The sequence below is a fragment of the Cetorhinus maximus genome, chromosome 9, assembly GCF_964194155.1.
Source record: "Cetorhinus maximus chromosome 9, sCetMax3.hap1.1, whole genome shotgun sequence".
NCBI classification, from domain to species: domain Eukaryota; kingdom Metazoa; phylum Chordata; class Chondrichthyes; order Lamniformes; family Cetorhinidae; genus Cetorhinus; species Cetorhinus maximus.
In genome coordinates, this window is record NC_135887.1 from 25,464,122 (window position 1) to 25,491,778 (window position 27,657).

Genomic DNA, 27,657 nt, shown 5'->3' on the forward strand with positions numbered 1-27,657 from the left:
TCACTCTGGACGGCTGCATTCAGAATGCTCCTGTCTCCACGCGGGGCAGAGCTGGGTGAGTGGTGGCCTTACCCAGTTATAGGGAGTGTGGCTATCTCCTGCCCAGCCAATAAGCGCTTCTCACAATTGACCAGAATGGGGGTTGGGCTGGAGTGGCATCTCTGCTTTCTGGCACATTCTGAAATAGGTGGGGGATGAATGAGGCTGTTGACTGAGAATGGCATGGATATAGCCTGTCCCCACTTCCATACAGCCTTTCTATATCTATTATATATAGATAAACAAAATAAGACCAGGTAAGGCTGATTCGAGTTCACCTTCTACCATCAGGTAGTTGGATGATACAATGTTAGAGCTATTGACCAATCACAGTGATCAATCCCTATCAATGAATCTACAACTGACCCAGACATGTGGAAAGATTTGGGAACCAAAAGTACAAGCTCACTTGCCCCTCCCAAGCTAAAATGACAACATCGTCATGTCTCCAATTATTCAAGTGCTGGATCCTAAATGTTCACTAATTCATTCCTGCATCATTGTTTAAATAACTGTTTCTTTGTCTCCGGTAATCGGCCATTTCCCAATATCCGTGATGAAGAGCAGGTCCTCACCAACGGGATTTCCACAATGCCGACAGCATTTGAGGTTACCTGATTGACTTTTTTTCTTCTCTCTCTCTCCCTCTCTCTCTCGATGCAGGCAGCAACACAATTTAAGAACAGCCTGGCTAAACTCATGGAGATCCTAATGTCGAAAGAGCCATCATATGTCCGTTGTATAAAGCCCAATGATGCGAAGCAATCAGGTACCTCCTCCTCTTCCCTTTCCTTTCTACGCTCTCTTTCTCCTTCCCCTCTCCCTTCCTCTTTCCTCCCCCTTCCCCCTCCCCATCTCTACTCCCAAGTAGGAAACAGCAAGAACTGTCACCCTGATACCATCAGCCAAATCTCTAGAATGTAATATGCTGATTAAAAAAAGGTTAACGTTGAAGATAATGAAAATAGGAGGTTTGCAGACTCTGATGCATGCCTCTGAGTTTACTGTGAATTTACTCCATACCCTTGCGATAACAATTGCGTTTTTCTCTCACTGTCCAGGAAGATTTGATGAAGTTCTGATCAGGCATCAGGTGAAGTACCTGGGTCTAATGGAGAATCTGCGAGTTCGGAGAGCTGGATTCGCATACCGGAGGAAATTCGAGATCTTCCTGCAGAGGTGGGTGTGGCTGGAATGTAGAAATTATTTCCTGCACAAGGAAAAGATGATTTAGCAACCGAAAATATTTGAACTTTAAAATATGGGCAAATATTGGTTATTATTGTAGTATGGAATAAGCTCTACTCCGTATCTAACCCCATATTGTACCTGTCCCGGGAGTGTTTGATGGGGACAACGTAGAGGGAGCTTTATTCTGTATCTAACCCCGTACTGTACCTGTCCTGGGAGTGTTTGATGGGGACAACGTAGAGGGAGCTTTACTCTGTATCTAACCCCGTGCTGTACCTGTCCTGGGAGTGTTTGATGGGGACAACGTAGAGGGAGCTTTACTCTGTATCTAACCCCGTGCAGTACCTGTCCTGGAAATGTTTGATGGGGACAGTGTAGAGGGAATTTTACTCTGTATCTAACCCCGTGCTGTACCTGTCCTGGGAGTGTTTGATGGGGACAGTGTAGAGGGAGCTTTACTCTGTATCTAACGTCCTGAGAGTGTTAGATGGGGACAGTGTAGAGGGAGCTTTACTCTGTATCTAACCCCGTGCAGTACCTGTCCTGAGAGCGTTTGATGGGGACAGTGTAGAGGGAGCATTACTCTGTGTCTAACCCTGTGCAGTACCTGTCCTGGGAGTGTTTGATGGGGACAGTGTAGAGGAGCTTTACTCTGTACCTAACCCTGTGCTGTGTCCTGGCAGTGTTTGAGTGGGCTGTGTAGAAGGAGTTTTATTCTGTTTACAAACAGTTCCAACTCTGATTTACAGTATCATAGATTGTGTGAAATTTACAGTAGGAGTGATCCAGATTGATGACACTACATGGAGTTGTCCTGGTTTGGATGGTGAGGCTCTGGAGACGTTTATTTTTTCCAGTAACACTTTGGACACTTGTTTCTTTCCCTAGGTACAAATCACTCTGTCCGGAAACGTGGCCCAATTGGAAAGGCCGGCCTTCCGATGGGGTGGCAACTTTAGTGCGACATCTTGGATACAAGCCGGAAGATCACAAACTGGGCAGGTACGTTACATCTGTGAGTCCCAACTGCAGAGCAAGAACAGTACAAACAAAGCTTAACTTCGCCAATGTTACAGTGGATGAAGAGACCACTTTGTGCCCGGGGAACCCATCCCCAGTGAGAGTCAGCCCCTTCAGGAACAGTCCCCTCAATGAGAGTCAGCCCCTTCAGGAACAGTCCCCTCAATGAGAGTCAGCCCCTTCAGGAACAGTCCCCTCAATGAGAGTCAGCCCCTTCAGGAACAGTCCCCTCAATGAGAGTCAGCCCCTTCAGGAACAGTCCCCTCAATGAGAGTCAGCCCCTTCAGGAACAGTCCCCTCAATGAGAGTCAGCCCCTTCAGGAACAGTCCCCTCAATGAGAGTCAGCCCCTTCAGGAACAGTCCCCTCAATGAGAGTCAGCCCCTTCAGGAACAGTCCCCTCAATGAGAGTCAGCCCCTTCAGGAACAGTCCCCTCAATGAGAGTCAGCCCCTTCAGGAACAGTCCCCTCAATGAGAGTCAGCCCCTTCAGGAACAGTCCCCTCAATGAGAGTCAGCCCCTTCAGGAACAGTCCCCTCAATGAGAGTCAGCCCCTTCAGGAACAGTCCCCTCAATGAGAGTCAGCCCCTTCAGGAACAGTCCCCTCAATGAGAGTCAGCCCCTTCAGGAACAGTCCCCTCAATGAGAGTCAGCCCCTTCAGGAACAGTCCCCTCAATGAGAGTCAGCCCCTTCAGGAACAGTCCCCTCAATGAGAGTCAGCCCCTTCAGGAACAGTCCCCTCAATGAGAGTCAGCCCCTTCAGGAACAGTCCCCTCAATGAGAGTCAGCCCCTTCAGGAACAGTCCCCTCAATGAGAGTCAGCCCCTTCAGGAACAGTCCCCTCAATGAGAGTCAGCCCCTTCAGGAACAGTCCCCTCAATGAGAGTCAGCCCCTTCAGGAACAGTCCCCTCAATGAGAGTCAGCCCCTTCAGGAACAGTCCCCTCAATGAGAGTCAGCCCCTTCAGGAACAGTCCCCTCAATGAGAGTCAGCCCCTTCAGGAACAGTCCCCTCAATGAGAGTCAGCCCCTTCAGGAACAGTCCCCTCAATGAGAGTCAGCCCCTTCAGGAACAGTCCCCTCAATGAGAGTCAGCCCCTTCAGGAACAGTCCCCTCAATGAGAGTCAGCCCCTTCAGGAACAGTCCCCTCAATGAGAGTCAGCCCCTTCAGGAACAGTCCCCTCAATGAGAGTCAGCCCCTTCAGGAACAGTCCCCTCAATGAGAGTCAGTACCTTCAGGAACAGTCCCCTCAATGAGAGTCAGCCCCTTCAGGAACAGTCCCCTCAATGAGAGTCAGCACCTTCAGGAACTGTCCCCCAGTGAGAGTCAGCACCTTCAGGAACTGTCCCCCAGTGAGAGTCAGCACCTTCAGGAACTGTCCCCCAGTGAGAGTCAGCACCTTCAGGAACTGTCCCCCAGTGAGAGTCAGCACCTTCAGGAACTGTCCCCCAGTGAGAGTCAGCACCTTCAGGAACTGTCCCCCAGTGAGAGTCAGCACCTTCAGGAACTGTCCCGCAGTGAGAGTCAGCACCTTCAGGAACTGTCCCCCAGTGAGAGTCAGCACCTTCAGGAACTGTCCCCCAGTGAGAGTCAGCACCTTCAGGAACTGTCCCCCAGTGAGAGTCAGCACCTTCAGGAACTGTCCCCCAGTGAGAGTCAGCACCTTCAGGAACTGTCCCCCAGTGAGAGTCAGCACCTTCAGGAACCGTCCCCCAGTGAGAGTCAGCACCTTCAGGAACCGTCCCCTAGTGAGAGTCAGCACCTTCAGGAACTGTCCCCCAGTGAGAGTCAGCACCTTCAGGAACTGTACCCCAGTGAGAGTCAGCACCTTCAGGAACTGCCCCCCAGTGAGAGTCAGCACCTTCAGGAACTGTACCCCAGTGAGAGTCAGCACCTTCAGGAACTGAACCCCCAGAGAGAGCAGGAGGGATGATTTGGAAGAAAAAAAAATTGCCAGTTCCTGTTAGGGCAAGAACAGGAACTGAAACTATGCCTTTGTGTGTGAATTGTGGCTGTTCACCAACCCTTGCAGACAAACACTAGACGGTAATGGTATCCGTCACTGCTATATCCCTGATATTGGGCATGCTGTCAAAAGCAGACCTTTGATCCCAAGCTAATTTCTCATGGTGTGTTGCATTTCGGCAAGGGGGCTGTGCGTGTTGGCGGGTGGGGCGGGTGTGCGGCCAGGTGGGGTGGGCCATGTTTGCCAGCTAGCGTGCGACCGAGATTTTGATTTCTGACCCATCCCCCAACAATGAGCTCTTTATTTTATTTCCTTTAATCTGCTGTTAAGGACGAAGATTTTTATCCGTTTCCCGAAGACCCTGTTTGCCACTGAAGATGCTTTTGAGCTGCAGAAACACACGATTGGTAAGTGTTCCACAGGGATTACAGAGATAGGGAGGTGCAAGGCGGAGGCAGGATTTGAACTAGCAGCTGAATATTTTAAGTGCACAGTATGATTGCACTGCTTTGTGTTGTGGATGCTGCTCCAGTATTTACTGGAATTTACTGATTCAGCTGAGCATCTTGTCGTGACTTAGAAATGATTCCATCCCTGGGATCTCTGTTTATCCTGAACTGATGCTGTTATTGGGGAGAGGATTGGAGATTGATCTGAGGGATTCTGATCCATTTATTGAATTCCTTTCTTTCCTCAGTCACTAAGATCCAGGCAGAGTGGCGAGGATTCCATCAGCGACAGAAGTACCAGAAGCAGCGATCATCAGGTAAACACCGAATATCTATTTATTAATCAAACTTAGGAACCAAGATGAGCAATATATCTTCAGAGCCTCCAGGATCTACTGCATAAACTCCTCTGTGTGTGCGTGTGTGTAAATGTCTGAATGTGTAAAACCCTCCAGTGCAAGTGAATGTATAAAAAAAACCCAGAACGTGAGCGTGTAAAACGCCCCAGAGTGTATGTAAAATCCCTTAAAACAAGTGTGTAAAAACTGCCCAGAGCGAGTGAGTGTGTATAAACCCCTCATAGTGAGTGTGTATAAACCCCTCAGAGTGAGTGTGTATAAAACCCCTCAGAGCGAGTGAGTGTGTATAAAACCCCTCAGGGCGAGTGAGTGTGTATAAAACCCCTCAGAGCGAGTGAGTGTGTATAAAACCCCTCAGAGCGAGTGAGTGTGTATAAAACCCCTCAGAGCGAGTGAGTGTGTATAAAACCCCTCAGAGCGAGTGAGTGTGTATAAAACCCCTTAGAGCGAGTGAGTGTGTTTAAAACCCCTCAGGGCGAGTGAGTGTGTATAAAACCCCTCAGGGCGAGTGAGTGTGTATAAAACCCCTCAGAGCGAGTGAGTGTGTATAAAACTCCTCAGAGCGAGTGAGTGTGTATAAAACTCCTCAGAGCGAGTGAGTGTGTATAAAACCCCTCAGGGCGAGTGAGTGTGTATAAAACCCCTCAGGGCGAGTGAGTGTGTATAAAACCCCTCAGGGCGAGTGAGTGTGTATAAAACCCCTCAGAGCGAATGAGTGTGTATAAAACCCCTTAGAGCGAGTGAGTGTGTATAAAACCCCTCAGGGCGAGTGAGCGTGTATAAAACCCCTCAGGGCGAGTGAGTGTGTATAAAACCCCTTAGAGCGAGTGAGTGTGTATAAAACCCCTCAGGGCGAGTGAGTGTATATAAAACCCCTCAGAGCGAGTGAGTGTGTAAAGCCCCTCTGAGCGAGTAGGTGTGTAAAACCCCTCTGAGCGGGCGAGTGTGTAAAAACCCCTCAGGGCGAGTGAGTGTGTATAAAACTCCTCCGATCGAGTGTGTAAAAAAAGAAACAAAAAAGACCCAGAGCGAGTGAGTGTGTCAAACACATTAATGGATAGGATTAAGATGATTCAAGTTGTATTTTCTTGGTTTTAAACAGGGAGTGTGCAGATTCTAGAAATGAATGTAAATATTTTGCTCCGTTTCTGGATCAGTATGTTTGGAATGGAACAATGCTATGAGGCTCTCTGGTTTACCTCTCTGACTCAGAGTTTTGATCTTTGCATTTCTGAAGCAATCACGATACAGTCATGGTGGAGAGGGGAACTAGGCCGCAGAATAGCCACTCGCCGGAAAAATGCTGCTCTCACCATCCGCAGGTAAGCGACCTGTCTGCCTGGAGAGGGGAGAGGTGTGAGAAACAGCTCACCGCGAATCACCTCCCAGCGTAAGATGTTAGACAATAGGTGTTCGAGTCTGTGTGCATATGTTGGTGGGGCCTGAGCCCAAAGAACAAAGCCAGAATATATACTTCTGAAATAAGAGCTGAGAGCCAGGAGCCATCAATATAAAGTGGTCACTAATAAATCCCATCGTGAATTCAGGAGAAACTTCTTTACCCAGAGAGTGGGGAGAGTGTGGAACTCATACCACAGGGAGTGGTTGAGGTGAATAGTATAGATACATTTAAAGGGAAGCTAGATAAACACACGAGGGAGAAAAGGATAGAAGGATAAGCTGGTAGAGTGAGATGGAGGGTGGGCGGAGGTTCATGGACCAGTTGGGCTGAAAGGCCTGTTTCTGTGCTGGAAATTCTGCTATAAAACCATAGACGACTTCAAGTCTGTGTACTCCACCTCCACTAATCCGGTCTTCCTGTGTGTGATTGGTGCACTGCCTTAGATTTCTGGTCGAAGGGTGTGTTTATTTGCTGATTGGTTCTGACCTGACTTTAGGCTCTTTCCATTGAGGGGAAAAAGTCAGAAAATCCCAGGAGACTGAAAACAGCATCAAACTCCAGAAATGGCCAGCAAAGTGGATAGAGGATCACTGAAATGAATAGAGTGTGGGGTCTGCATCACATGTCACCTGGCAGTGAGCGGTCAACAAGAACCAATTAACACTGGGTGCCAGGATGGGGGAGAAGGGTCCAGGGTGGGCTGGGGGGTGGTGACTAGCAGTTCTGGGGTGGGGAGGAGGGTTTGGGCACAGGCTGGGAGGGGTGGTAACTGTGAAGGGGGTCCTGGGCTGGGGGAAGAGGGTCCGGGGACAGGCTGGGGTGGTGATGACTGTGATGGGGATCCTGGGCCGGGGAAGGCGGGTACAGGGGCAGGCTGGGGGGTGGTGATTATGATGGTGGTCCCAAGGTGTGGGAGCAGGGACTGGGGGCAGACTTGAGGGAGGGGAGTTATGGGTGACTGACTGTGTCCCCTTAATGCTCCCCATTACACAAGGCAAATGCACCCAACCAACTGATTGAAACTTCTCGCATTTAACATTGTGGTCTGATTTATTGATGCATTGTGCAAACAAACTAAGAGCCTATTTGTGCAATTGGACTCCACAGTTACATGTAATAGTTTGGGAGATGAGGGCAGGGTCACCCAGGAGGTGGAATAGGTCCCTACATTCTTTAAACTGGCACCACCGAAGATCCTGCGTTCAGCCAAGCTTCTAATGGCCGTGCTTTCCAGCTCTCTCACCCCTTTCCCTCTCCAGCCTACAGTACTGTCTTTACTAATTTAATGAGATTGTGTTTCTCTCGTCTTCCCCGTCAGATTTATCAAGGGGTTCATTTATAGACACAAACCGCGCTGTCCAGAAAATGAGTACTTCTTGGATTATGTCAGATACTCCTTCCTGATGAAGCTCAAACGCAATCTGCCAAAGAATGTTCTGGATAAATCCTGGCCTGTGCCCCCCCCAGCACTCTCCGAGGTAAGGCAGCTTGCCCTGAGCAGCAAGAAGTCACATGTTTCAAACCTTGATTATGATTGGACCACAACGTACACGAGAATAAGAGAAGGCCATTCAGCCCCTTGAGCCTGTTCTACCAGCCAGTTAGATCACAGCTGATCTGTATCTTCTCCATCTATCCACCTTAGTTCTGTTGTCCTTAATACCTTCCTCAAACTTATCAATTTCAGTTTTGAAAGTTTCAATTGACCCCAGTTGTTCTGGGGGGAACTAGATTTATTACACTTTATTTTATGCCTCCCCCAATCCACCGAACCCTTTCAATCTGTGCTAATTGTGCTAATTTCCCAATTGGAAAAGGGCCAGTCAGTTTCCTGTGTCAGGGGAGATGCTAGCAGTGGGACTGAGCACAGCCTGGGGGTCCGAATGGTCCTGGTGGGACAGTTATTAAACTGTCACCTTTAGTAATAAGTACAGGGATTTCTTAAACACTAACCTTACAGCAGTGACCACCCTTCAAAAGTACTTCATTGACTGTAAAGCACTTTGAGATGTATGGAGGTTGTGTAAGGCTCTATAAAAATGCAAGCCTTTCTTTAACTATGTGTTCCTGTGTTGTATTCCAGGCTTCAGAGCTGCTGAGAGATCTGAATATGCAGAACATGGTGCAAACTTACTGCAAGAGGATTACTCCCGAGTGGAAGCAACAGGTAGAGAATTATTTTGTGTGAGCGCAGTGAGTGCTCTTACTGACTTGTGCCTTACAAATTTAAATCAGAATTCTCAAACACGAAGCTGCCTCTGGTTTCTGAGCTGTTCCCGGGATGTGGGCATCACTGGCAAGGCCCGAGTTGGTTGCCCACCCCAATTTGCACTGATAAGGAACAACTGAGTGACTTCATAGGGCAGTTAAAAGTCAACCTCGTTGGTGTGAAACTGGTGTCAGGCATATGCCCAGACCAGGTAAGAAAAGCAGGTTTCCTTCCTTAAAAGGACATTAATGAGCCAATTAGGTTTTTACAGCAATCTGACAGCTTTGTTTTACCGATTTGACTTTTACTGGTACCAGCTTTTATTTCCAAAGTTTTTTTCAACTGAACTGAGCCTGTTTTGTAGAAATAGGAGGCGGCCGTTCAGCATCTCGAGCCTGCTCTGGTGGGATTTGAAATCTGGATTATTAATCCAGTGGCATAACCACCGCTCGACTATATTCCACGTACACAGCACAGGTTAGGAGAATGGCAAAGCATCTAGGCTGCTCACATACGCCAACTGTGGTCAATCACAAAGTAGCAGTGGGAGCAGACAGTGAGCAAAGAGAATCCTTGGACAGGGGGAGACCATTCAGCCCCTCAAGCCTAATCTTCCATTCAGTTAAGTATGGCTGTTCCATACCTTAACTCTATTTACACACCTTGGTTCCATAACCCTTAATATCCTTGCTTAACAAAAATCTAATCGATCTCAATTTTGAAATTTCCAATTGACTCCCAGCATCCACAGTTTTTTTTGGGGAGACTGTTCCGATTTCTACTATCTTGGCGTGAAGAAGTGCTTCCTGACATCACCCTGAACAGCCCAGCTCTAATTTTAAATTTCTGTTTCGTTGTTCTGTACACCCCCACCAGAGGAAGTAGTTTCTCTCTATCGACCCTATTGAATCCTTCATTTCTCCAGGAGTGATGCCATTTAAAAATAAACTGATTTTGATTAACTTTCTTCAATTATATCCTGATCTTTAGCCGAGCACTCTGCCTCTCTCTCTCACTCTCCCTCTCTCTCTTTAACCAGCTGGAGCAGAAAGTTGTGGCAAGCGAAGTGTTCAAGGATAAAAAGGATAATTATCCCCAAAGTGTTCCCAAACTCTTTGTCAGCTCCAGGATTGGTAAGTTACAGCATCACTGAGGGCGCCTGGGAGGGGCCGTGAGGGGGCTGGGGTGGGGCTGGGAGGGGCAGCGAGGGGGCTGGGGAGGGGCCACGAGAGGGACGGGACGGGGCCGGGCCGCGAGGGCGCTGGGGAGGGGCCGCGAGGGCGCTGGGGAGGGGCTGCGAGGGCGCTGGGGAGGGGCCGTGAGGGCGTTGGGGAGGGGCCACGAGGGCGCTGGGGTGGGGCCGCGAGGGCGCTGGGGAGGCGCTGCAAGGGGGGCGGTTCCGCGAGGGCGCTGGGGTGGGGCTGCGAGGGCGCTGGGGAGGGGCTGTGAGGGCGCTGGGGAGGGGCTGCGAAGGGGCGGCTCTGCGAGGGGGCTGGGGAGGGGCTGCGAAGGGGGCGGGGGCGCGGGGGCTGGAGCTGCGAGGGGATGGTTTTCATTATCAAAACGCTTTGTTTCTCTTTCAGCAACAGAGGAGATCAACGCCAAAGTGTTGCAACTTATAGAAAGTGATAAAATCAAGGTAACTGTTCACCAATTGGCCACCATCGAAGCTGGGCTGTGTGAACTGTCTGACATCTAATCCTTAATTAAACAGTAGAGCAGAGGCTTGAGGAAAAGCACTAAACTCATAGAAATGAAGATTTAATAACCAGTCAGTGGGGGAAGTTTCTGCTGTTACATTAACAACTTCCATTTGAATATATAAATAGGGAGGTTATACTTCAGTTAAACAGGGCACTGGTGACACCACATCTGGAGTACAATGGAGAGTATTGGTCTCTTTATTTAAGGAAAGATGCAAATGCATTAGAAGCAGGTCAAAGGAGGTTTACTAGACTAATACCAGGGATGGGAGGGTTGTCTTATGAGGAAAGGTTGGACAGGTTAGACTTGTATCCACTGGAGTTTAGAAGAGTGAGAGGTGATTTGATCGAAAACTTTAAAATCCTGAAGGGTCTTGACAGGGTGGATGTGGAGAGGATGTTTCCTCTTGTGGAAGAATCTAGAACTAGGGGTCATGGTTTAAAAATAGGGGGTCATCCATTTAAGACAGAGATGTGGGGAAATTTTTTCTGAAAGTCATGAGTCTTTGGAACTCTCTTCCTCAAACGGCAGTGGAAGCAGAGTCTTTGAATATTTTTAAGGCAGAGCTAAATAGATTCTTGATTAACAAGGGGGTGAAAGGTTATTGGAGGTAGGTGGGAGGTTACAATCAAATCAGCCATGATCTTACTGAATGGTGGAGCAGGCTCGAAGGGCCGAGTGGCCTACTTTGCTTCTAGTTTGTATGTTCGTAATCAGTGCAGTGTGTCTGTTAGAGACTTTTTCATGGAAATCAGGAAGCATTTCTTCACATAAAAGGATGGTGGAAATCTTGAAAACACGCCCAATGCTCCGGGTGGGGGGGCTTTCAAAACTGAGATTGATAGTTCTTTGTTCAGTAAGGGCTTTAAGAAATATGGAGCCATAGTGGGAAATTGGGTTGAGATGCAAATCAACCACGATCTAATAGGAACAGACTTGAGGGACTGAATGGTCTTTTCCTGTTCCCAAATCTGGTTAATCATCATTAAGAAACAGTCTAATGGCCATTGTTCTGCAGGAGCACTGGGAGAAGAGAAACTGAGTTAGGTCAAAACGAGACATATATTTATATGGCACCTTTCACAAATACCGGATGTCTCAAAATGCGTTACAGTAAATTAAGTACTTTTAAAGTGCAATCACTGTAATGTAGGAAATGTGGCAGCCAGCCTGCACACAGCAAGATCCCACAAACAGCAGCGTGATAATGATCAGATGATCTGTTTTTAGTGATGTTGATTGAGGCATTAATATTGGCCAAGATACCGTGGAGAATCCCCTGCTCCTCTTCAAAATTGTGCCATGGGATCTTTTACACCCAGCTGAGAGAGCAGACAGGGACTCTGTTCAACATCTTATCTAAAAGACAGCACCTCCAACAATGCAGCACCCCCTCAGTACTGTACTGGAATATAAACCTTGATATTTGTACTCACGTTCTGGAGGGAGATTTGAACATAGAAATTACTCCTAGTCCTACTCACTGAGCTACAGTTGGCACAAAGGAAGGAAAGATCTTGTTGCAGCAAGATTGCAAGTTTTAACAACCTGGAATGTGCTGAATTAGGGATGGAAGTAGTTTCAAAACTAATTTACAAAAGAGAATTGTATAAATAACATGAAAAGGAAAATTTGTAGGGCTATGGGAAAAGGGCAGGGGAGTGGGCCTAATTAGGCAAAGAGCCAACGGCGACGTGATGGGCCAAATAACCTCTTCCTGTGTGTAAGATTCTATGAATGCATCGTGAAAGATAGAGGATAGGGGAGGCTGCTTCGCAGTCTGAAAGTCTGAGTTAGTTGAGGAGACACCATGATGACTATTGTTTTCTAAACAGGGGTGGTGGGGTCAGGGACAGGAAATTGGAGTTGGAAGAGTGGGAGGGAAAAGTGAAACAGATCCCATGTAGGAGTTTCTTTGGGTGAATGATATTGATGTTTTTCTTGTGCGATTATGGACTATGCTTCAGGGCAGCTGGTCTGTGATTTGACAGTGACCGCACGCTCTCTTTGGCAGTAACTCCTAGTTTGTTTCTTGCAGTACGCTGTGGCGGTGACTAAGTATGATCGGAATGGCTACAGGCCGAGAGCGCGGCAACTGCTGATCACTGCAGACAGTGCCTTCATTGTGGAAGAAGCCAAACTCAAACAGAAGATTGATTACACCAACCTGAACGGTAGGCTGGGGGAGGGCGTGGTGGAGAAGTGAGTTGGAGGGAGAGAGCTGAATTGGCGGGTGGTGGGGGGGAAGAGAGAGGATTTGAAGGGGTGGAGGGAGAGATGATGGAGAGGGAGAGCGCGGTTGATAGAAAGGAGGGAGAAGAGAAGAGGCTTCCTTTGATTTTTTTCCATGCATCTGGTTTGTTTGTATCTGGACAGGATCAAGCTCAACAGTGAGGTCCTGAGTGGATGAGCCTCTAACACACATGAAGGATGACCAACCACAGGGTGGAAGGTGGCTGTTATCTGTAACTTATACCTCAGCCTGAATCAGGACAGGAGGAGGAGGAAATAGGCCAAACTGAGGATTGGGAACATTGTAGAAAAAAAAAGAAATACCATGCTGTTAAACTTAATGGATTGGATGTATCAGCACTACCTTCCATCCTTTAGACTAAACATATATCTGAGTGAATAATGTTTTTAATTCTTTCATGGGACGTGGACATCATGGACAAGGCCAGCATTTGTTCCCATCCCTAATCGCCCTTGAGAAGGTGGTGATGAGCTGCCTTCTTGAACCGCTACAGCCCATATGATGTAGGTACGCCTACAGTGCTGTTAGGGAGGGAGTTCCAGGATTTTGACCCAGCGACAGTGAAGGAACGGCGACATATTCCCAAGTCAGAGTGGTGAGTGACTTGGAGGGGAACTTCCAGGTGGTGGTGTTCCCATATGTCTGCTGCCTTTGTCTTTCTAGATGGTAGCGGTCATGGGTTTGAAAGGTGCTGTTTAAGGAGCCTTGGTGAATTCCTGCAGTGCATCTTGTAGATGGTACACACTGCTGCTACTGTGCATCGGTGGTGGAGGGAGTGAATGTTTGTGGATGTGGTGCCAATCAAGCGGGCTGCTTTGACCTGGTTGGTGTCAAGCTTCTTGAGTGTTGTTGGAGCTGCACTATTCCAGGCAAATGGGGAATATTCCTTCACACTTCTGACTTGTGCCTTGTAGATGGTGGACAGGCTTTGGGGAGCCAAGAGGATTCCTAGCCTCTGACCTGCTCTTGTAGCCACAGTATTTATATGGCTAGTCCAATTCAGTTTCTGGTCATTGGATGTTGATAGTGGGGGATTTGGCGATGGTAATGCCATTGAATGTCAAGGAGCAATGGTTAGATTCTTTCTTGTTGGAGATGGTCATTGCCTGGCACTTGTGTGGCACGAATGCTACTTGCCACTTGTCAGCCCAAACCTGGACATTATCCAGGTCTTGCTACATATGGACATAGACTGCTTTAGTATCTGAGGAGTCACAAACGGTGCTGAACATTATGCAATCATCAGCGAACATCCCCACTCCTGACCTTATGATGGAAGGAAGGTCATCGATGAAGCAGCTGAAGATGGTTGGGCCGAGGGCACTACCCTGAGGAACCCTTGCAGTGATGTCCTGGAACTGAGTTGATTGACCTCCAAACACCACGACCATCTTCCTCTGTGCTAGGTATGACTCCAATCAGCAGAGAGTTATCCCCTGATTCCCATTGACTCCAGTTTTGCTTAGGCTCCTTGATACCACACTCGGTCAAGTGCTCCCTTGATGTCAAGGGCTGTCATCTCACCTCGGGAGTTCAGCTCTTTTGTGCATGTTTTGACCAAGGCTGTAATGAGGTCAGGAGCCAAGTGGCCCTGACCGAGCCCAAACTGGGCGTCAGTGAGCAGGTTATTGCTGAGTTAGTGCCACTTGATAACACTGTCGACAACACCTCCCATCCCTTTGCTGATGATCAAGAGGAGGCTGATGGGGCGGTAATTGGCCGGATTGGATTTGTCCTTTTTGTGCACAAGACATACCTCGGCAATTTAGCACATTACCACGTAGATGCCAATGTTGTAGCTGTGCTGGAACAGCTGGGCTTGGGGCAGCGCTAGTTCTGGAGAACAAGCCTTCAGTACTATTGCCAGAATGTTGTCAGGGCCATAGCCTTTGCAGCATTCAGTGTATCAAATTGGCTGAAGACTGTCATCTATGATGCTGGGGATCTCAGAAGGGAACTGAGATAGATCACCCACTTGGCTGAAGGCGGTTGGAAATGCATCAGTCTTGTCTTTTGCACTGATGTGCTGGGCTCCTGCATCATTGAATATGGTGATATTTATGGAGCCTCCTCCTGCAGTTAGTTTTTTAATTGACCACCACCATTCAGGAATGGGTGTGGCTGGACTTCAGATCCATACCCTAAAATAGGACTCAGTTATTACAGAGGATCTAACCAGGTGTTGCACAGTTCTGAGTTATTTCTGAATTCCTTCTTTTAAATTTAATGTACAAATAACATGAAATGACTTTAGGGCATCTGTTCTAGATCCTATCATTTTAAAACTGCCCTGAATTTAGACCAATATTCTGGTGCACAATCATCTTCTATATCTAACCTGCTGTCCCTGTCCTGGGAGTGTTTGATGGGGACAGTGTAGAGGGAGCTTTACCCTGTATCTAACCTCGTGCTGTACCTGTCCTGGGAGTGTTTGATGGGGACAGTGTAGAGGGAGCTTTACTCTGTATCTAACCCCGTGCTGTACCTGTCCTGGGAGTGTTTGATGGGGACAGTGTAGAGGGAGCTTTACTCTGTATCTAACCCTGTGCTGTACCTGTCCTGGGAGTGGTTTTTTTACTCATTCATGGGATGTGGGCGTCGCTGGCTAGGCCAGCATTTATTGCCCATCCCTAACTGCCCCTTGAGAAGGTGATGGTGAGCTGCCTTCTTGAATTGCTGCAGTCCATGTGGTGTAGGCACACCCACAGTGATGTTAGGGAGGGAGTTCCAGGATTTTGACCCAGCGACAGTGAAGGAACGGCGATATATTTCCAAGTCAGGATGACGGGCAGCTTGGAGGGGTTCTTTTAGGTGGTGGTGTTCTCATTAATGATGCCACCAACAGTGATTTTTCGTGGCCCGTCCACATTTACAGTTGGCGGACGGGCCATTCTCCCAAGCAGCACTCCCGTTTTTGCTGAAACCTCAATCCAGGGCGGGATGAAATCTGTGGGGAAATAAAATAAAAAGAGATATCTGGGGGCTGATGTTTTTTATGAGGTGTGCTTTCAGGTGCTTGATTGTGCTGTATGGACCTATTTGCAGCATTTTTGTTATTTCCTTTATTGTGTGGAGGTCTGCAGCTCCCTGCGGCAGCTGTCTGCCTTCAGGGAGCTCACTGGAAGTGCTCACCCGCTCCTTCGATTACGTCGGTGCTTGCTTTCTTCCCACCCCCACCCTGGCAGCGCTGAGCATTTCAGTGCACGTTTCACGCTGGCTGGCCATTAATTGGCCAGTCAGCATGAAATCGCAGTCAATGGCCCATTTCCCACCCACTCCCAGGCCCACCGCTCGCATGTGCCTGACAACCAAAAGATTCAGGCTCATTTGTCTGCTACCCTTGTCCTTTGAGGTGATAAGAAGGAAGGTGCTGTCGAAGGAGCCTTGGTGAGTCGCTGCACAGCATCTTGTAGATGGTACAAACTGCTGCCACTGTGCGTAGGTGGTGGAGGGAGTGAATGTTTAAGGCAGTGGATGGGGTGCCAATCAAGCAGGCTGCTTTGTCCTGGATGGTGCAAAGCTTCTAGAGAATTGCTGAAATAAGAGACATGTCGAAGCTTTTCATCTTGCACTCATCAGGACACTTTGCAAGAATACCAATATAGGGGAAAACAACAATTTATACTATATGAGAAGAGAGTGCTGATTGGTTGGCAAGTGAACTCTGGTAGATGTGTTGCCATAGAGAATGCATCAATTGATGGTGACTGACAGTTAAATACGAAGCACTGTTTCAAATTTAAACCAAGCAGCTTGATCCTGACTGGTCAAGGCATTGCCCTGAGGAATGAGTCAGCAAATGGCTGTCATTATTTTGTTTAGCTGGAAGAAGGTGCAATGTGTGTACATGTTCTTTCTGTCTGCGAAAAGGGCTCTGTGTATTAATATATGTAGCTCCCAGTACTTGCAAATGTGCCACACTGCGAGCTTGACTGACAATCTTAAATTGGTTGTCAGTGTAACTTTTAGCACACTGAAGATTATTTAGCAAATGTTGTCCAATCGTGGAATCACATCTAATGTTGGACACTGTGTTTTGAGTTTTGTGAGCACGGGCTGGTTGGGTACAGTCTGTACCTTGCCCATTGTGAACAGCGGAAGAGAATGTTTAAAGTAGTGTATGGGGTGACAATCAAGTGGGCTTTTCATCTTGCACTCATCAGGACACTTTGCAAGAATACCAATATAGGGGAAAACAACAATTTATACTGTATGAGAAGAGAGTGCTGATTGGTTGGCAAGTGAACTCTGGTAGATGCGTTGCCATAGAGAATGCATCAATTGATGCGGAAGAGACATGCTGTTTGATATGATCTGCTGGCCTTTGGAACATGTGGCCTACATACCTAGCATCACACTGGCACTGAGTGTTGTTGGAGCTGAACTCATCCAAGCAAGTGGAGAGTATTCCATCACACTCCTGACTTGTGCCTTGTAGATGGTGGACAGGCTTTGGGGAGTCAGGAGGTGAGTTACTCTCTGCAGAATTCCCAGCCTTTGACCTGCTGCTGTAGCCACAGTATTTATAAGGCTAGTCCAGTTTAGTTTCTAGCCAATGGTAACCCCCCAGGATGTAGATAGAGGAGATTTCAGCTTTAGTAATGCCATTAAATGTTATGGGGAGATGGTTAGATTCTCTCTTGTTGGAGATGGTCATTGCAAAATGATACATTGCAACTTTGACAAAAGGCTATGGAGAGAGAGCAGGGCAGTGAGATTCGTTTTGGATTACTTTTGCAAGAACTGACACTGGGAAGATGGGCTGAATGGTTCTATGCCCCCTCTGTTTTTAAGTCTGTTTGATCCCTGTTTATTTTCTGTGTGTAGGAATATCAGTCAGCTCCCTGAGTGATGGGCTGTTTGTTCTCCATGTCCCCTGTGAAGACAACAAGCAGAAGGTATGTAGGTCAATTCTCGAGTGTATTCGATAGCCTGGCACTGTGCAGTGCCTCAGCCCCTGAGGCCTGTGCTACTCTTACAACGTATTGAAAGGTGTAGGATATGGGGTGAAATGTGAAACTCGTATGCATAGCCCCAGGTTGTTTACTCAATATGCCACTTCCATCTGTTTTGAATGTGCAATAACCTAAACCTTTCAATAAGAAACTGAGTATCTGCATCACTGCTGATTGTTGCACGCTGTTCTGGTTCAGTGTGTTGTAATCATGAACACATCCACCCATCTGTGGCTCAGTGAGTAGTACTGTCATGCACCGCACAATTAGAGCATCATAGATTCGAATCCCACTCCAGAAAATCAAGTGCAAAAGGCAGGCTGGCACTCCATTGCAGTAGCAAGGGAACACTGCCCTATTGGATGAGTTGTTAAACTGAGGACCCACCTTCCCTCTCGGGTGAAGATGAAGGATCCCATGACACCTTTGAAGAAGAGCAGAGGAGTTCGCCACGGTATTCTGGCCAATATTTATCCCTCAACCAACATCAATAAAGCAGATTACCTGGTCATTTTTAAATTACTACAACAGTGACTACACTTAAAGTACTTCATTGGCTGTAAAGCTCTTTGTGACTTCCTGAGATTGTGAAAGGCGCTATAGAAATGCAAGTATTTCTTTACTGCTAACTCCTTCGGTACAGTTAGTCTCTTAAGTAATGCCAATCCCTCTGTGCTAATGCCCGAGCCAGACCCTGAACCGGAATCCCCTAAAGAGGTCAAAGCCTCTTTAAAACACTCCAACCTCCTGATAATCAGCCTAATCACAGTCCCTGTGTCTGAACAGCTGAACCCACAGGTTACCAAAGTGAACAGGCAGGATTTAAGCTAGGCAAGAGCAGCTCAGCTCTATGATCCCAGGGCCTGGCACCCACAGAGTGAGATGTCCACCATTATCCTGAGGATCGCTCAGAGCAGCTTGACCATCACTCACCCCCTGAGTGCTAACCATCCTGTAAAAACCCCAGATTCTTTTGAGGACATTTAATCAGGAGTTCTGAAACCAATGGCTTTGCTTACGCCTGATCCCCCAATTGAGGAAATTCAGAACTCTAGCCCCAAATAGACTTCCCCATACAGATGAATTTTGAATCCTGCCAAGTCACCTAAACCTTCCAGATCCAGACAATGTCCTTGCTGATGCACTGTCCTGGGTTTAAACCTCAAAAAAGGAAAATGCAACAGGGAGCTGCTATTGCTCCTGCGGGCTGTGTGTCTGACATGTCAGTGTGAATGAGAGAATGAGTGGATCCTACTTCACTCCCTATTCTTCCTGCAAAAGACCACATCAAAAATGAAATAGAATTCAATTTTTCCCCCGAGATGGTGAGAGATGTCAGGGGGCTAAGACCCCATGCTATATTTTTATAAAGTATATATATATCATCATGGCTAATTTATAAAATTTTAAAAACTGGACAAAGGCTTTAAAATGACTGACGCCATGGCTGGCCATGATTCAAACAAAAGGAACTTTCTGGAATTCCGAGAAGCTGCCACCTCGTTATCTCTGAAGAGACATTATCGACCCAGTGAGTTGCAGAAGACCAACTTCCGAGGGAATTATACAAAAGCCATTTACATTTCTTAAGCCAGGCCCAGCCAATGGAGACTGCCAGTTTGATAGGACAAAGGACCCGGAAACCTCTCTTGAAATTCTTAATGGTTGAAGCATTAGCAATCTCCAGAATGCAGACTAAGGAATATACATCCTTTGTCAAAGCCAATTGGAGAGGTGGGAGTCACATGACCATCCCCCTCCCCCTCCTTCTCCCATCATTGCCCAAGCTAGTGGAACCAATAATATTGCCTTGTAGAGTTGCAAAGCTCAGTCTGCCATCTTCCATCTAGCAAGCAGCAGCTCAAAACCAGAGCTCTGTCCAGGTTTAAATGCCTGGCCCCGTCTACATTGTTTTTACTGGAACTTCTGTACCAGCACCTCCAAGACTTAATTCACCTCTGCGTGCCTATCCCATCGGGGAAGTCATCTCTACTGGAAAAGTGAATTACCCAGCATCAGTCTTCAGCCTGCCGACCCCTGTGAAAGAATACACCATTAGACTTTGATTCTGGGCTCACCTGAAATGATAATTCTTTTCTCTGTGGTCTTTGCCCTGTAAACCCTGTCTTTCTTTATCCCTCTTCTATTGTACGAATACACCAGGGGCTATGTAGCGACACCGCCCTCACATGTTTGAGTGTGTGCAAATAAATTAACCACCTGATTTTACCCTCTCTTGAGTTTGCTGTGAGGCTATTAATAGAAATTGGATTGCACCAAAATTAAGGGTTTGGGTAATACACCTCCACTTATAAAGGGGGAAATCAAAATTAAAACAAGTTTCTGTTTACGAACAGGTGTTGAGAGGAGAAATCAGGGCTGTTTAAATTAAACCCCCTCCTGTCTGTAACGCTCCCATCTCCCTGTAAATCTCAATTTTCATTATTTCACGATTGAAGGATGTGCCTTCAGCTGCCTGGGCCCTAAGCCCTGGAATTCCCTCTCTGAACTTTTCTGCCTGTCTCCCCTCCTCTGAGATGACCCTTAAAACCAATCTCTTCCTGTCCTAATAACTCCTTAGGCTTGTTCGGTGTAAAATGTTGTTTGATAACACTCTTGTGAAGCTCTTTGGAACGTTCTGTTATGCTGAAGGCAGTATGTCAATCCAGCCTCGGACTCTTCAGTCACCAGAGCACCCACAGAAGGCAATGAGATCACTCACAGCTTGGACATCCTCAGACAATAAGGAGTCTACCATTAAGTGCTATTTATATGCTGCCCTCAGCATGGGGTAGGATTGTTCAGAGTCCAGGCCACAGAAGTTGTGCAAAAGCAAAATATTGCAGAGGCTGGAAATCTGAAATAAAAACATAAAATGCTGGAAATGCTCAGCAGGTCTGGCAGCATCTGTGGATAGAGAAAGACAAAGTTAATGTTTCAGGTCATCAGAACGCCCAATAACCTGATACATTAATTCTGTTTCTCTCCACTGAAGTTGTGTATGTTAAGGTTGATGATGTGTGGAATTTGGTGAAGCTATCCATCAGGCACCCGATAACCCTCATCCCCGGCCTTTTTACCAGGATTTATCCAATTCTCTTTTGAAAGCTACAATTGTATCTACTCCCACTGCCCTGTCAGGCAGTTCATTCCAGACCAAATACACCCTTATGTGAATGTGTCTCTTTCCCTCTTGTGTTGAAGGGTGATGTTGTGTTGCGGAGTGATCACGTGATTGAAACACTGACAAAACTGGCCATGGAAGCTGATAAAGTGAACAACATCAACATCAACCAGGGCAGGTAAGTCTTCCACCCCTTCTGGGTTAACTTCCCACTGACAAGGAGTTATTAAAGGAGAACTGTGCTGTGCACAGATTGATCATTGTCCTTTGCCCTTGGATCTCTGTTCTAATCCTGCAGTGGGATGAACCTTTGCACTGACTGTTGGCTGTAAATGACCCTTTGCGAATGATTCTGGAGCAGGCTGAACCTGTTCATAGTATAGAAAAAGCCATGAGTTGCTGGGTCAAAATCCTGGAACTTCCTCCCTAACAGCACAGTGGGTGTACCTACACCATATGGACTGCAACGGTTCAAGAAGGCAGCTCACCACCAGCTTCTCAAGGAGAATTAGGGATGGGAAATAAATGCTGGCCCAGCCAGCGAAGCCCACATCCTGAGAATGAATTAAAAAAATGTAGGTGGGAGCTTTCCAAGAGCAGCCACAATCATATTGATAGGCTCAGCAGGGTCTACTCCTGTTCTTCTGTATCTAACCTCGTGCTGTACCAGCCCAGGGAGCATTTGCCGGAGCAGTGCTGAGGGAGGGTTTGCCGGGGCGGTGCTGAGGGAGGGTTTGCCGGGGCGGTGCTGAGGGAGCGTTTGCCAGGGCAGTGCAGAGGGCGGGTTTGCCGGGGTGGTGCAGAGGGAGCGTTTGCCGGGGTGGTGCAGAGGGAGTGTTTGCTGATGCAGTGCAGAAGGAGGGTTTGACGGGGTGGTACTGAAGCAGTGCTTGCCGGAGCGGTGCCGAGGCAGTGCTTGCCGGGGCAGTGCCGAGGCAGTGCTTGCCGAGGCGGTGCTGAGGGTGTGTTTGCCGGGGCGGTGCCAAGGGAGTGTTTGCCGGGGCGGTGCCGAAGGAGGGTCTGCCGGGGCGGTGCGGAGAGAGGGTTTTGATGGGGTGGGGGGTGCAGAGAGAGGGTTTTGCCAGGCCGGTGCAAAGGAAATGTGATGGCATCCATACTGTGCTGGCAGAGGTTTTCAATGCCAAAACTGAGGTAGAGGATGTTTGGTTTTGTTCAACACTTGTGTCTCTGCTGGGAAGTAGCTCTGCTTTGACACTCTGTTCTGCCCATGGCCTAATAACTGCTGACACTTGCCCTGTCCCTCAGAACAATTGGGATATTGAAGGGCAGCTGGTTCAGGCACCTGAAAATGCTATAGGAAATCACGCCTTTAGTTCTGGAATCCTTGCAGTGAGCTGTGAGACCCTGCACGATGTTTTGCTCCTGATGTGTTTCCACTTTTTCTTTTGCAGCATAAAGTTCACGATCAAACATGGGAAAGAAGGGATCATCGATTTCACATCAGGATCGGAACTGATTATTTCCAAAGCAAAGAATGGACACCTGTCCGTGGTAAGATTCACTTCAAATTTAAATCTCCATTCCAACTCAGTAATAAAAGGCTCCATGTTTAATGCGGCTCCAACATCCCTTAAGCTCTCACACAGAATTACCTGTTCAACAACAACAGCATCTTGCATTTATATAGTGCCTTTAACATAGTATAGCTTCCTCAAGGTGCTTCACAGGAATGTATCAAGCAGAATTCAGCACTGAGCCACTAGAGGAAACAGTAGGGTAAATGATCAAAAGCTTGGTCAAAGAGCTGGTTTATTTCTAACCACTGACTCAATCCCTCTTCAGAGGTCTCACGAGGGATGATTACATAACAGTCCAATCACCCAAGGATCTTCAAACTTTGACTAACTTTTGTGAAAATTTACATCTGAAAAGTAAACACCCTGGAGGAGGTTCATAGTTGTAAAGGTTTTAAGGAGCATCATGAAGAGAAAAGAGAGCGAGAGAGCGAGCGGTTTAGGGACAGAATTTCAGTGCTTAGAGACCAGACAACTGAAGGCACGGTCGCCAATGCTGGAATGATTAAAATTGGGAATGCGCAGAAGTCCAGAACTAGATGAGTGCAGATATCTCGGGGGGTTGAGGCTGGAGGAGGTTGCAGAGATTGGGTGGGGGTGGTGAGGCCTTGGAGGAATTTGCAAACAAGACTGAGAATTTTAAAACCAAGGGGTTGCTGGACAGGGAGTCAATGCAAGTCAATCATCAGAGGGACGATGGGGGCTGAAAGTTCCTCTCTGATTCAAATACCACACCAAGCCTGTGAATGGACTGGTTCAGCCTCACACAGTGACCGGGGGAAGGATGGAGTCAGTGGCTTAGTGAGAATGAGAGTGGAAAACCTCTTTGAAACCTCAGCTATGCGGCCTGAGAGGAAAATATCTTTGTTTTTGTAAAGATATTGCTAACCTTTAAATATTCTGCGTTTTTAAAACCGGAATCTATCTGGCATCTGTAAAAAGAGAAGCTTCAGATTTAGTGATTATCCCTTGTTAAGAGGCACAGGTACAACTGAGGGTCGCGCACCAGGACGACCCTCCTGCTTCAATGTGTTCCAGGGGCTACCAATGACCCCAGTGCCCCTGGGTTTTGGGGATGTTGTACCAGCCAGGATAACCCCCACCCAGGCTGGGGACTATGAATGAATGGCGGGTAAAAACAGAGCAGGGCAGCGACAATGTTCCCGACTTTCCATGAAATTAGCCCATCAACTGGAAGGAAAATCAGGTGGCCTGTGTATTATTACCCACTTTGTGCTTTCCTTCCCCGCCCAAGGTTAATCCACCCCCACACTCCCAATTCAGACATTTGCTGATGACACCAATGGAAGCTTTTCCAAGAGTGAGGTTAGGAGAAGACATCTGGATCGTGGGAGGGGAGGGCAGGTAGCAGTTGCAGTTTAAGGTGGATAGGTGTGAGGTGACACATCTTGAAAGGGAGAAGGGAATGGGCGATTGCACTCAATTAAAGGACGTGGAAGTGTGCAGATGAACATACACATCCGGGGTTCAAGGAGAGAATTCCCTGAAAGTATAAATGTGGAGTATAAATGGAGGTAGATAGGGCCATTGAAAAGGTGCCAATTATAAATAGGGGCATAAATTACAAATAATCAATCAGTCCAAAACATTGGTTAGACCAGTTGAGTACTGTGTATATTTGGGGACACCATAGAAGGAGCATTACAGAGGCAGAAATTGTACAGTGTAGATTCACCAGGGTGATGCCATAGATGGGAAGCTCTAGTCATGAGTGGAGAGTTGATATATGATCACTATTTCCACTAGAACAGAGAAGGCTAAGAGGAGATTTAATAGAGGTTTTAAAATTTTGATGAGTTTTGATAGTGAAGAGGGAAAGACTATTTTTACTGGTTGGGGAATCAGTGACAAGGGGACATCTGTTTAAAGATGTCACTGAGAGATAGAGGAGAGAGAATGAGAGCCCTCTTCTGACGGGGGAATAATGTGCTACAGGAAGTGGTTGAGACAGAGGGCATCGAATATATTATGGGAAACTTGGAGAAACATTTGAAGTAAGGAAAGTACAGGAATATTGGGAGAGAACAGAGAAGTGGAATTAGTTTAGCATTGTCCTAACGTAGTAGATACAGCAGGCTAAATGAGCTTCTGTATTGTAATATGATCTTAAAGGAAAGGAGCGTGAGTGATTTAATACTTCACAGTGAGGCTTGGCAACACTCTATTGTATTCTGGGAGCCAGGAAAACCCATAATCTTTGGATGGGAGAGATGTAGATCCTTTAACAACTGCACTTCCCAACTGACATTGAACTCTGTTGCTATCTGTGTAGGTGGCTCCTCGACTCAACTCCAGATGATGCTGGGAGTGAGATCCGGCAACAGCTTATTGTACAGATGGATGGTTTGAAGATGTGCACCAATAACTGGCGGTATCCAAAAAAAAAGGAGCTAGTGCGTTTATTGGTGAGGCATTCGAGTAGTCCGCCTTAGCCTCAACCCTCTAATTTCCTTTACACTCTTTCCCTTGACTGCCAAAGCCTGTGCTTCCAAACCAGGAACAGAAGATTCCAGGTTATACTTTAATCTCACAAAAAAAAGTTTAAAGAAAGTTTATATTAAAAAATGGCTGTCATTATCAATGACTCACTAAATTTAATCACACCACTGCCTCAGTGCGTGTGTGAGATTTAAAGCAATATAATATATATATATATAAATATATATACATAATCCACAAAAAAACCCAAGTGGTTCTAAGCAAGCTCAATCCCTTCTGATTCCATGACATCACAGAAAGGTGTAGACCAATCTGGGGGCAGGAGGGCTCCTTTAAGGTCAGATATCACTGAAGAAATGAACCAAGTGATGATTTTTTTTTTATATGCAAGTCCTTTGTCTGGAGAAGTTTCTCTGATTAGTTCCTCGGTGAGCGAGTCAAACCATGAGGAGTTGATTTTTTTTGCCTCCCCTGTAATTGCTTATAACGTCTGTCCTACAATTGAAGCCACTGGATGGTTTTCCTTCTGTTGCTGTGGGAATCTCTGCAAATTGCATCAAGGATGGGTTTCACAAAGCCAGGTCCACTTTTAGTGAAACTGTTGATTGAGCAGCGCAGCTCATTGGTTATTGATCACTGCCATTGTTTTATTTGTCACTTCCTTGACTGTTTAGATGCTGCAAAAGTGCTGTTCAGGCCTGGCTATGTGTATTAAAAGACAAATTCAACAAATGGCAGCATAAGTCAGAACAGGACCCAGACCAGGTCAGATTGTTTCAAATCAACCTGAATGCTGGAAAGTTTGGTAGACATGTTTAACTTGGTGCCCGCAGCACTTTGGTGGCACGATATTCCAATATTTCCCAGCACTTTGTCCAGTAAACCGTCAGCAGAGTGGTACAGATCATGGACCACATTCATCACTTCATCTTGAAAGCAAGTTTGGATCCATCTCATAAACAGGAAATGGATCTCCTGTAAATTGACTCTTGCTCCCTATCCCATCCATGAATGGTCCATTATCTAGTGCCCGTTCGCCAGCCTATCCACCAGAGGCCCTCTTGTTCGAAGCTCTATTCATTTTGAAGGAATGATGAAAGTTTGAACAACAGGCTGAAGAGAGAGTGGACCACTCCAGGTGCAAATGTACAGTGACTTACTTTCAGGGCATTGAGTGATCCCACCTGTGTGAGGTGCAAAAGAGGTGCCAATATCAACTAACTACTGATATATGAAGTTGTATTGGAAGGTGGGTATCAAGGTGGCAGATTGGAGATTGTTTTAGCTATACAAAGCTGGCCGCTGTAGCTCTTGAGACCTTGCTCACCTGGTGGTTCTGAGCTAACTGCAATCTCCAACGTACACCAGCCCCAGAGGGACAACTCACAGTACCAGTGGTTTGGCAGAGACCTGAACAGAAATCTTCACTTCAACCCATTGTCGAACAGGATGAGAATTTCAAAAGGAAATATGCTTCAAAAATTAATGAAAAGATTGTAATAACCTTTTTATAGATGGACGTTATGTGAAACCATCTCATTTTCAATAAAAATATCCCAATTCTTTTCAATTCCATTTTCTTTACCACAGGGTTGTTTATTAACGCTGAGAACAAGTGAACAGAGTACACACCAATTTCTGATTCTTGCGTTCACTCACTCCTTGCCTCCTCTTCTCTTTCCCCTCCTCACTCTCCTCTTTCCCCTCCCCCGCCACATGCCCCCTCTAACATTGACTCATCACCAGTTCCTTTGATCGAGTCTGGACCGAGAATCAGTAAAGCCTAGGTTGGTCAAAACCCTGGTTTTCCCAGTACTTTCTCTCTCATGCTGCTTTCAAAGGCTCTCTCCGCTGTCCCTAGGACAAAGCCAGAGTGCAATCCCTCGTGACAGTGGAACCACAGCCATGATGGGCCTGGGTGCTTTTGTTCAGAAGACAGATGAAATTGTTTAGTTACACTCTGGCCCACTGGGGACAGGGAAGGCATTACAAATCCACATCTCTGCAGAGGTCAACGAATTAGAAAGGCTTGCATTTCCGTAGCGCCTTTCATGTTCCCAGGATGTCCCAAAGCACCTTACAGCCAATGAAGTACATTTGAAGTGCAGCCACCAGTAATGTCAGAAACGCTGCAGCAAATTTATTCAGAGCAAGATCCCAAAAAGAGCATTGTGCAATGCCAAGGTTAGGTGATGTTTGTTGAGGGATAAATGTTGGCCCAGTACACTGGTGAGAACTCCTCAGCTCTTCATCAAAATAGCAGCTTTGGGATCTTTTACACCCACCTGAGAGTACAGTCAGTGCCCTGGTTTAAGGTCCGAACTGAAAGATGGCACTTCTGACAGTACGGCAATCCCTCTGTACTGACCCTCTGACAGTGCAGCACTCCCTCAGTACTGATCCTCTGACAGTGCGGCACTCCCTCAGTACTGACCCTCTGACAGTGCGGCACTCCCTCAGTACTGACCCTCCGACAGCACGGCACTCCCTCAGTACTGACCCTCTGACAGTGCGGCACTCCCTCAGTACTGACCCTCCGATAACGCGGCACTCCCTCAGTACTGACCCTCCGACAGCACGGCACTCCCTCAGTACTGACCCTCCGACAGTGCGGCATTCCCTCAGTACTGACCCTCCGACAGTGCGGCATTCCCTCAGTACTGACCCTCTGACAGTGCGGCACTCCCTCAATACTGACCCTCCGACAGTGCGGTGCTCCCTCAGTATGGCGATTGCGTGTTAATACTGATACCAGATTATAAGAAACGCACCTAATTTCCTGTTCCCCAGTGTCTGGCAATAGATTAGGAATGTTGCCTGAATATTGACCCTCATATTCTGACAACTCCTAACTGCTGACCTCAATGAGACTTGAGCTCATATTTCAGGTTGACACTCCAAATGTTTTGAGTGGCAGTGTAAAGGGAGCTTTACTCTGTATCTAACCCCATGCTGTATCTGCATTGGGAGTGTTTGATGCGGACAGTGT

At 47.1% G+C, this 27,657-nt stretch overlaps 1 protein-coding gene across 1 annotated transcript in view; it reads left to right on the plus strand.

Moving 5' to 3' along the window:
- Positions 1 to 26,233, plus strand: part of LOC144684499 (unconventional myosin-Ic-like) — a 56,958-nt gene extending 30,725 nt beyond the window's left edge. The window contains exons 17-31 of the mRNA XM_078548326.1: positions 703 to 808; positions 1,101 to 1,218; positions 2,119 to 2,232; positions 4,548 to 4,624; positions 4,915 to 4,983; positions 6,263 to 6,347; positions 7,746 to 7,905; positions 8,511 to 8,594; positions 9,676 to 9,769; positions 10,220 to 10,275; positions 12,379 to 12,514; positions 17,422 to 17,492; positions 20,754 to 20,851; positions 22,086 to 22,185; positions 24,502 to 26,233. Of these exons, the coding sequence (XP_078404452.1) occupies positions 703 to 808; positions 1,101 to 1,218; positions 2,119 to 2,232; positions 4,548 to 4,624; positions 4,915 to 4,983; positions 6,263 to 6,347; positions 7,746 to 7,905; positions 8,511 to 8,594; positions 9,676 to 9,769; positions 10,220 to 10,275; positions 12,379 to 12,514; positions 17,422 to 17,492; positions 20,754 to 20,851; positions 22,086 to 22,185; positions 24,502 to 24,528 (1,395 nt within the window). The 3' untranslated portion in view covers positions 24,529 to 26,233. The remainder of the gene's footprint in view (positions 1 to 702; positions 809 to 1,100; positions 1,219 to 2,118; positions 2,233 to 4,547; positions 4,625 to 4,914; positions 4,984 to 6,262; positions 6,348 to 7,745; positions 7,906 to 8,510; positions 8,595 to 9,675; positions 9,770 to 10,219; positions 10,276 to 12,378; positions 12,515 to 17,421; positions 17,493 to 20,753; positions 20,852 to 22,085; positions 22,186 to 24,501) is intronic.
- The last annotated feature ends 1,424 nt before the right edge of the window (positions 26,234 to 27,657 follow it).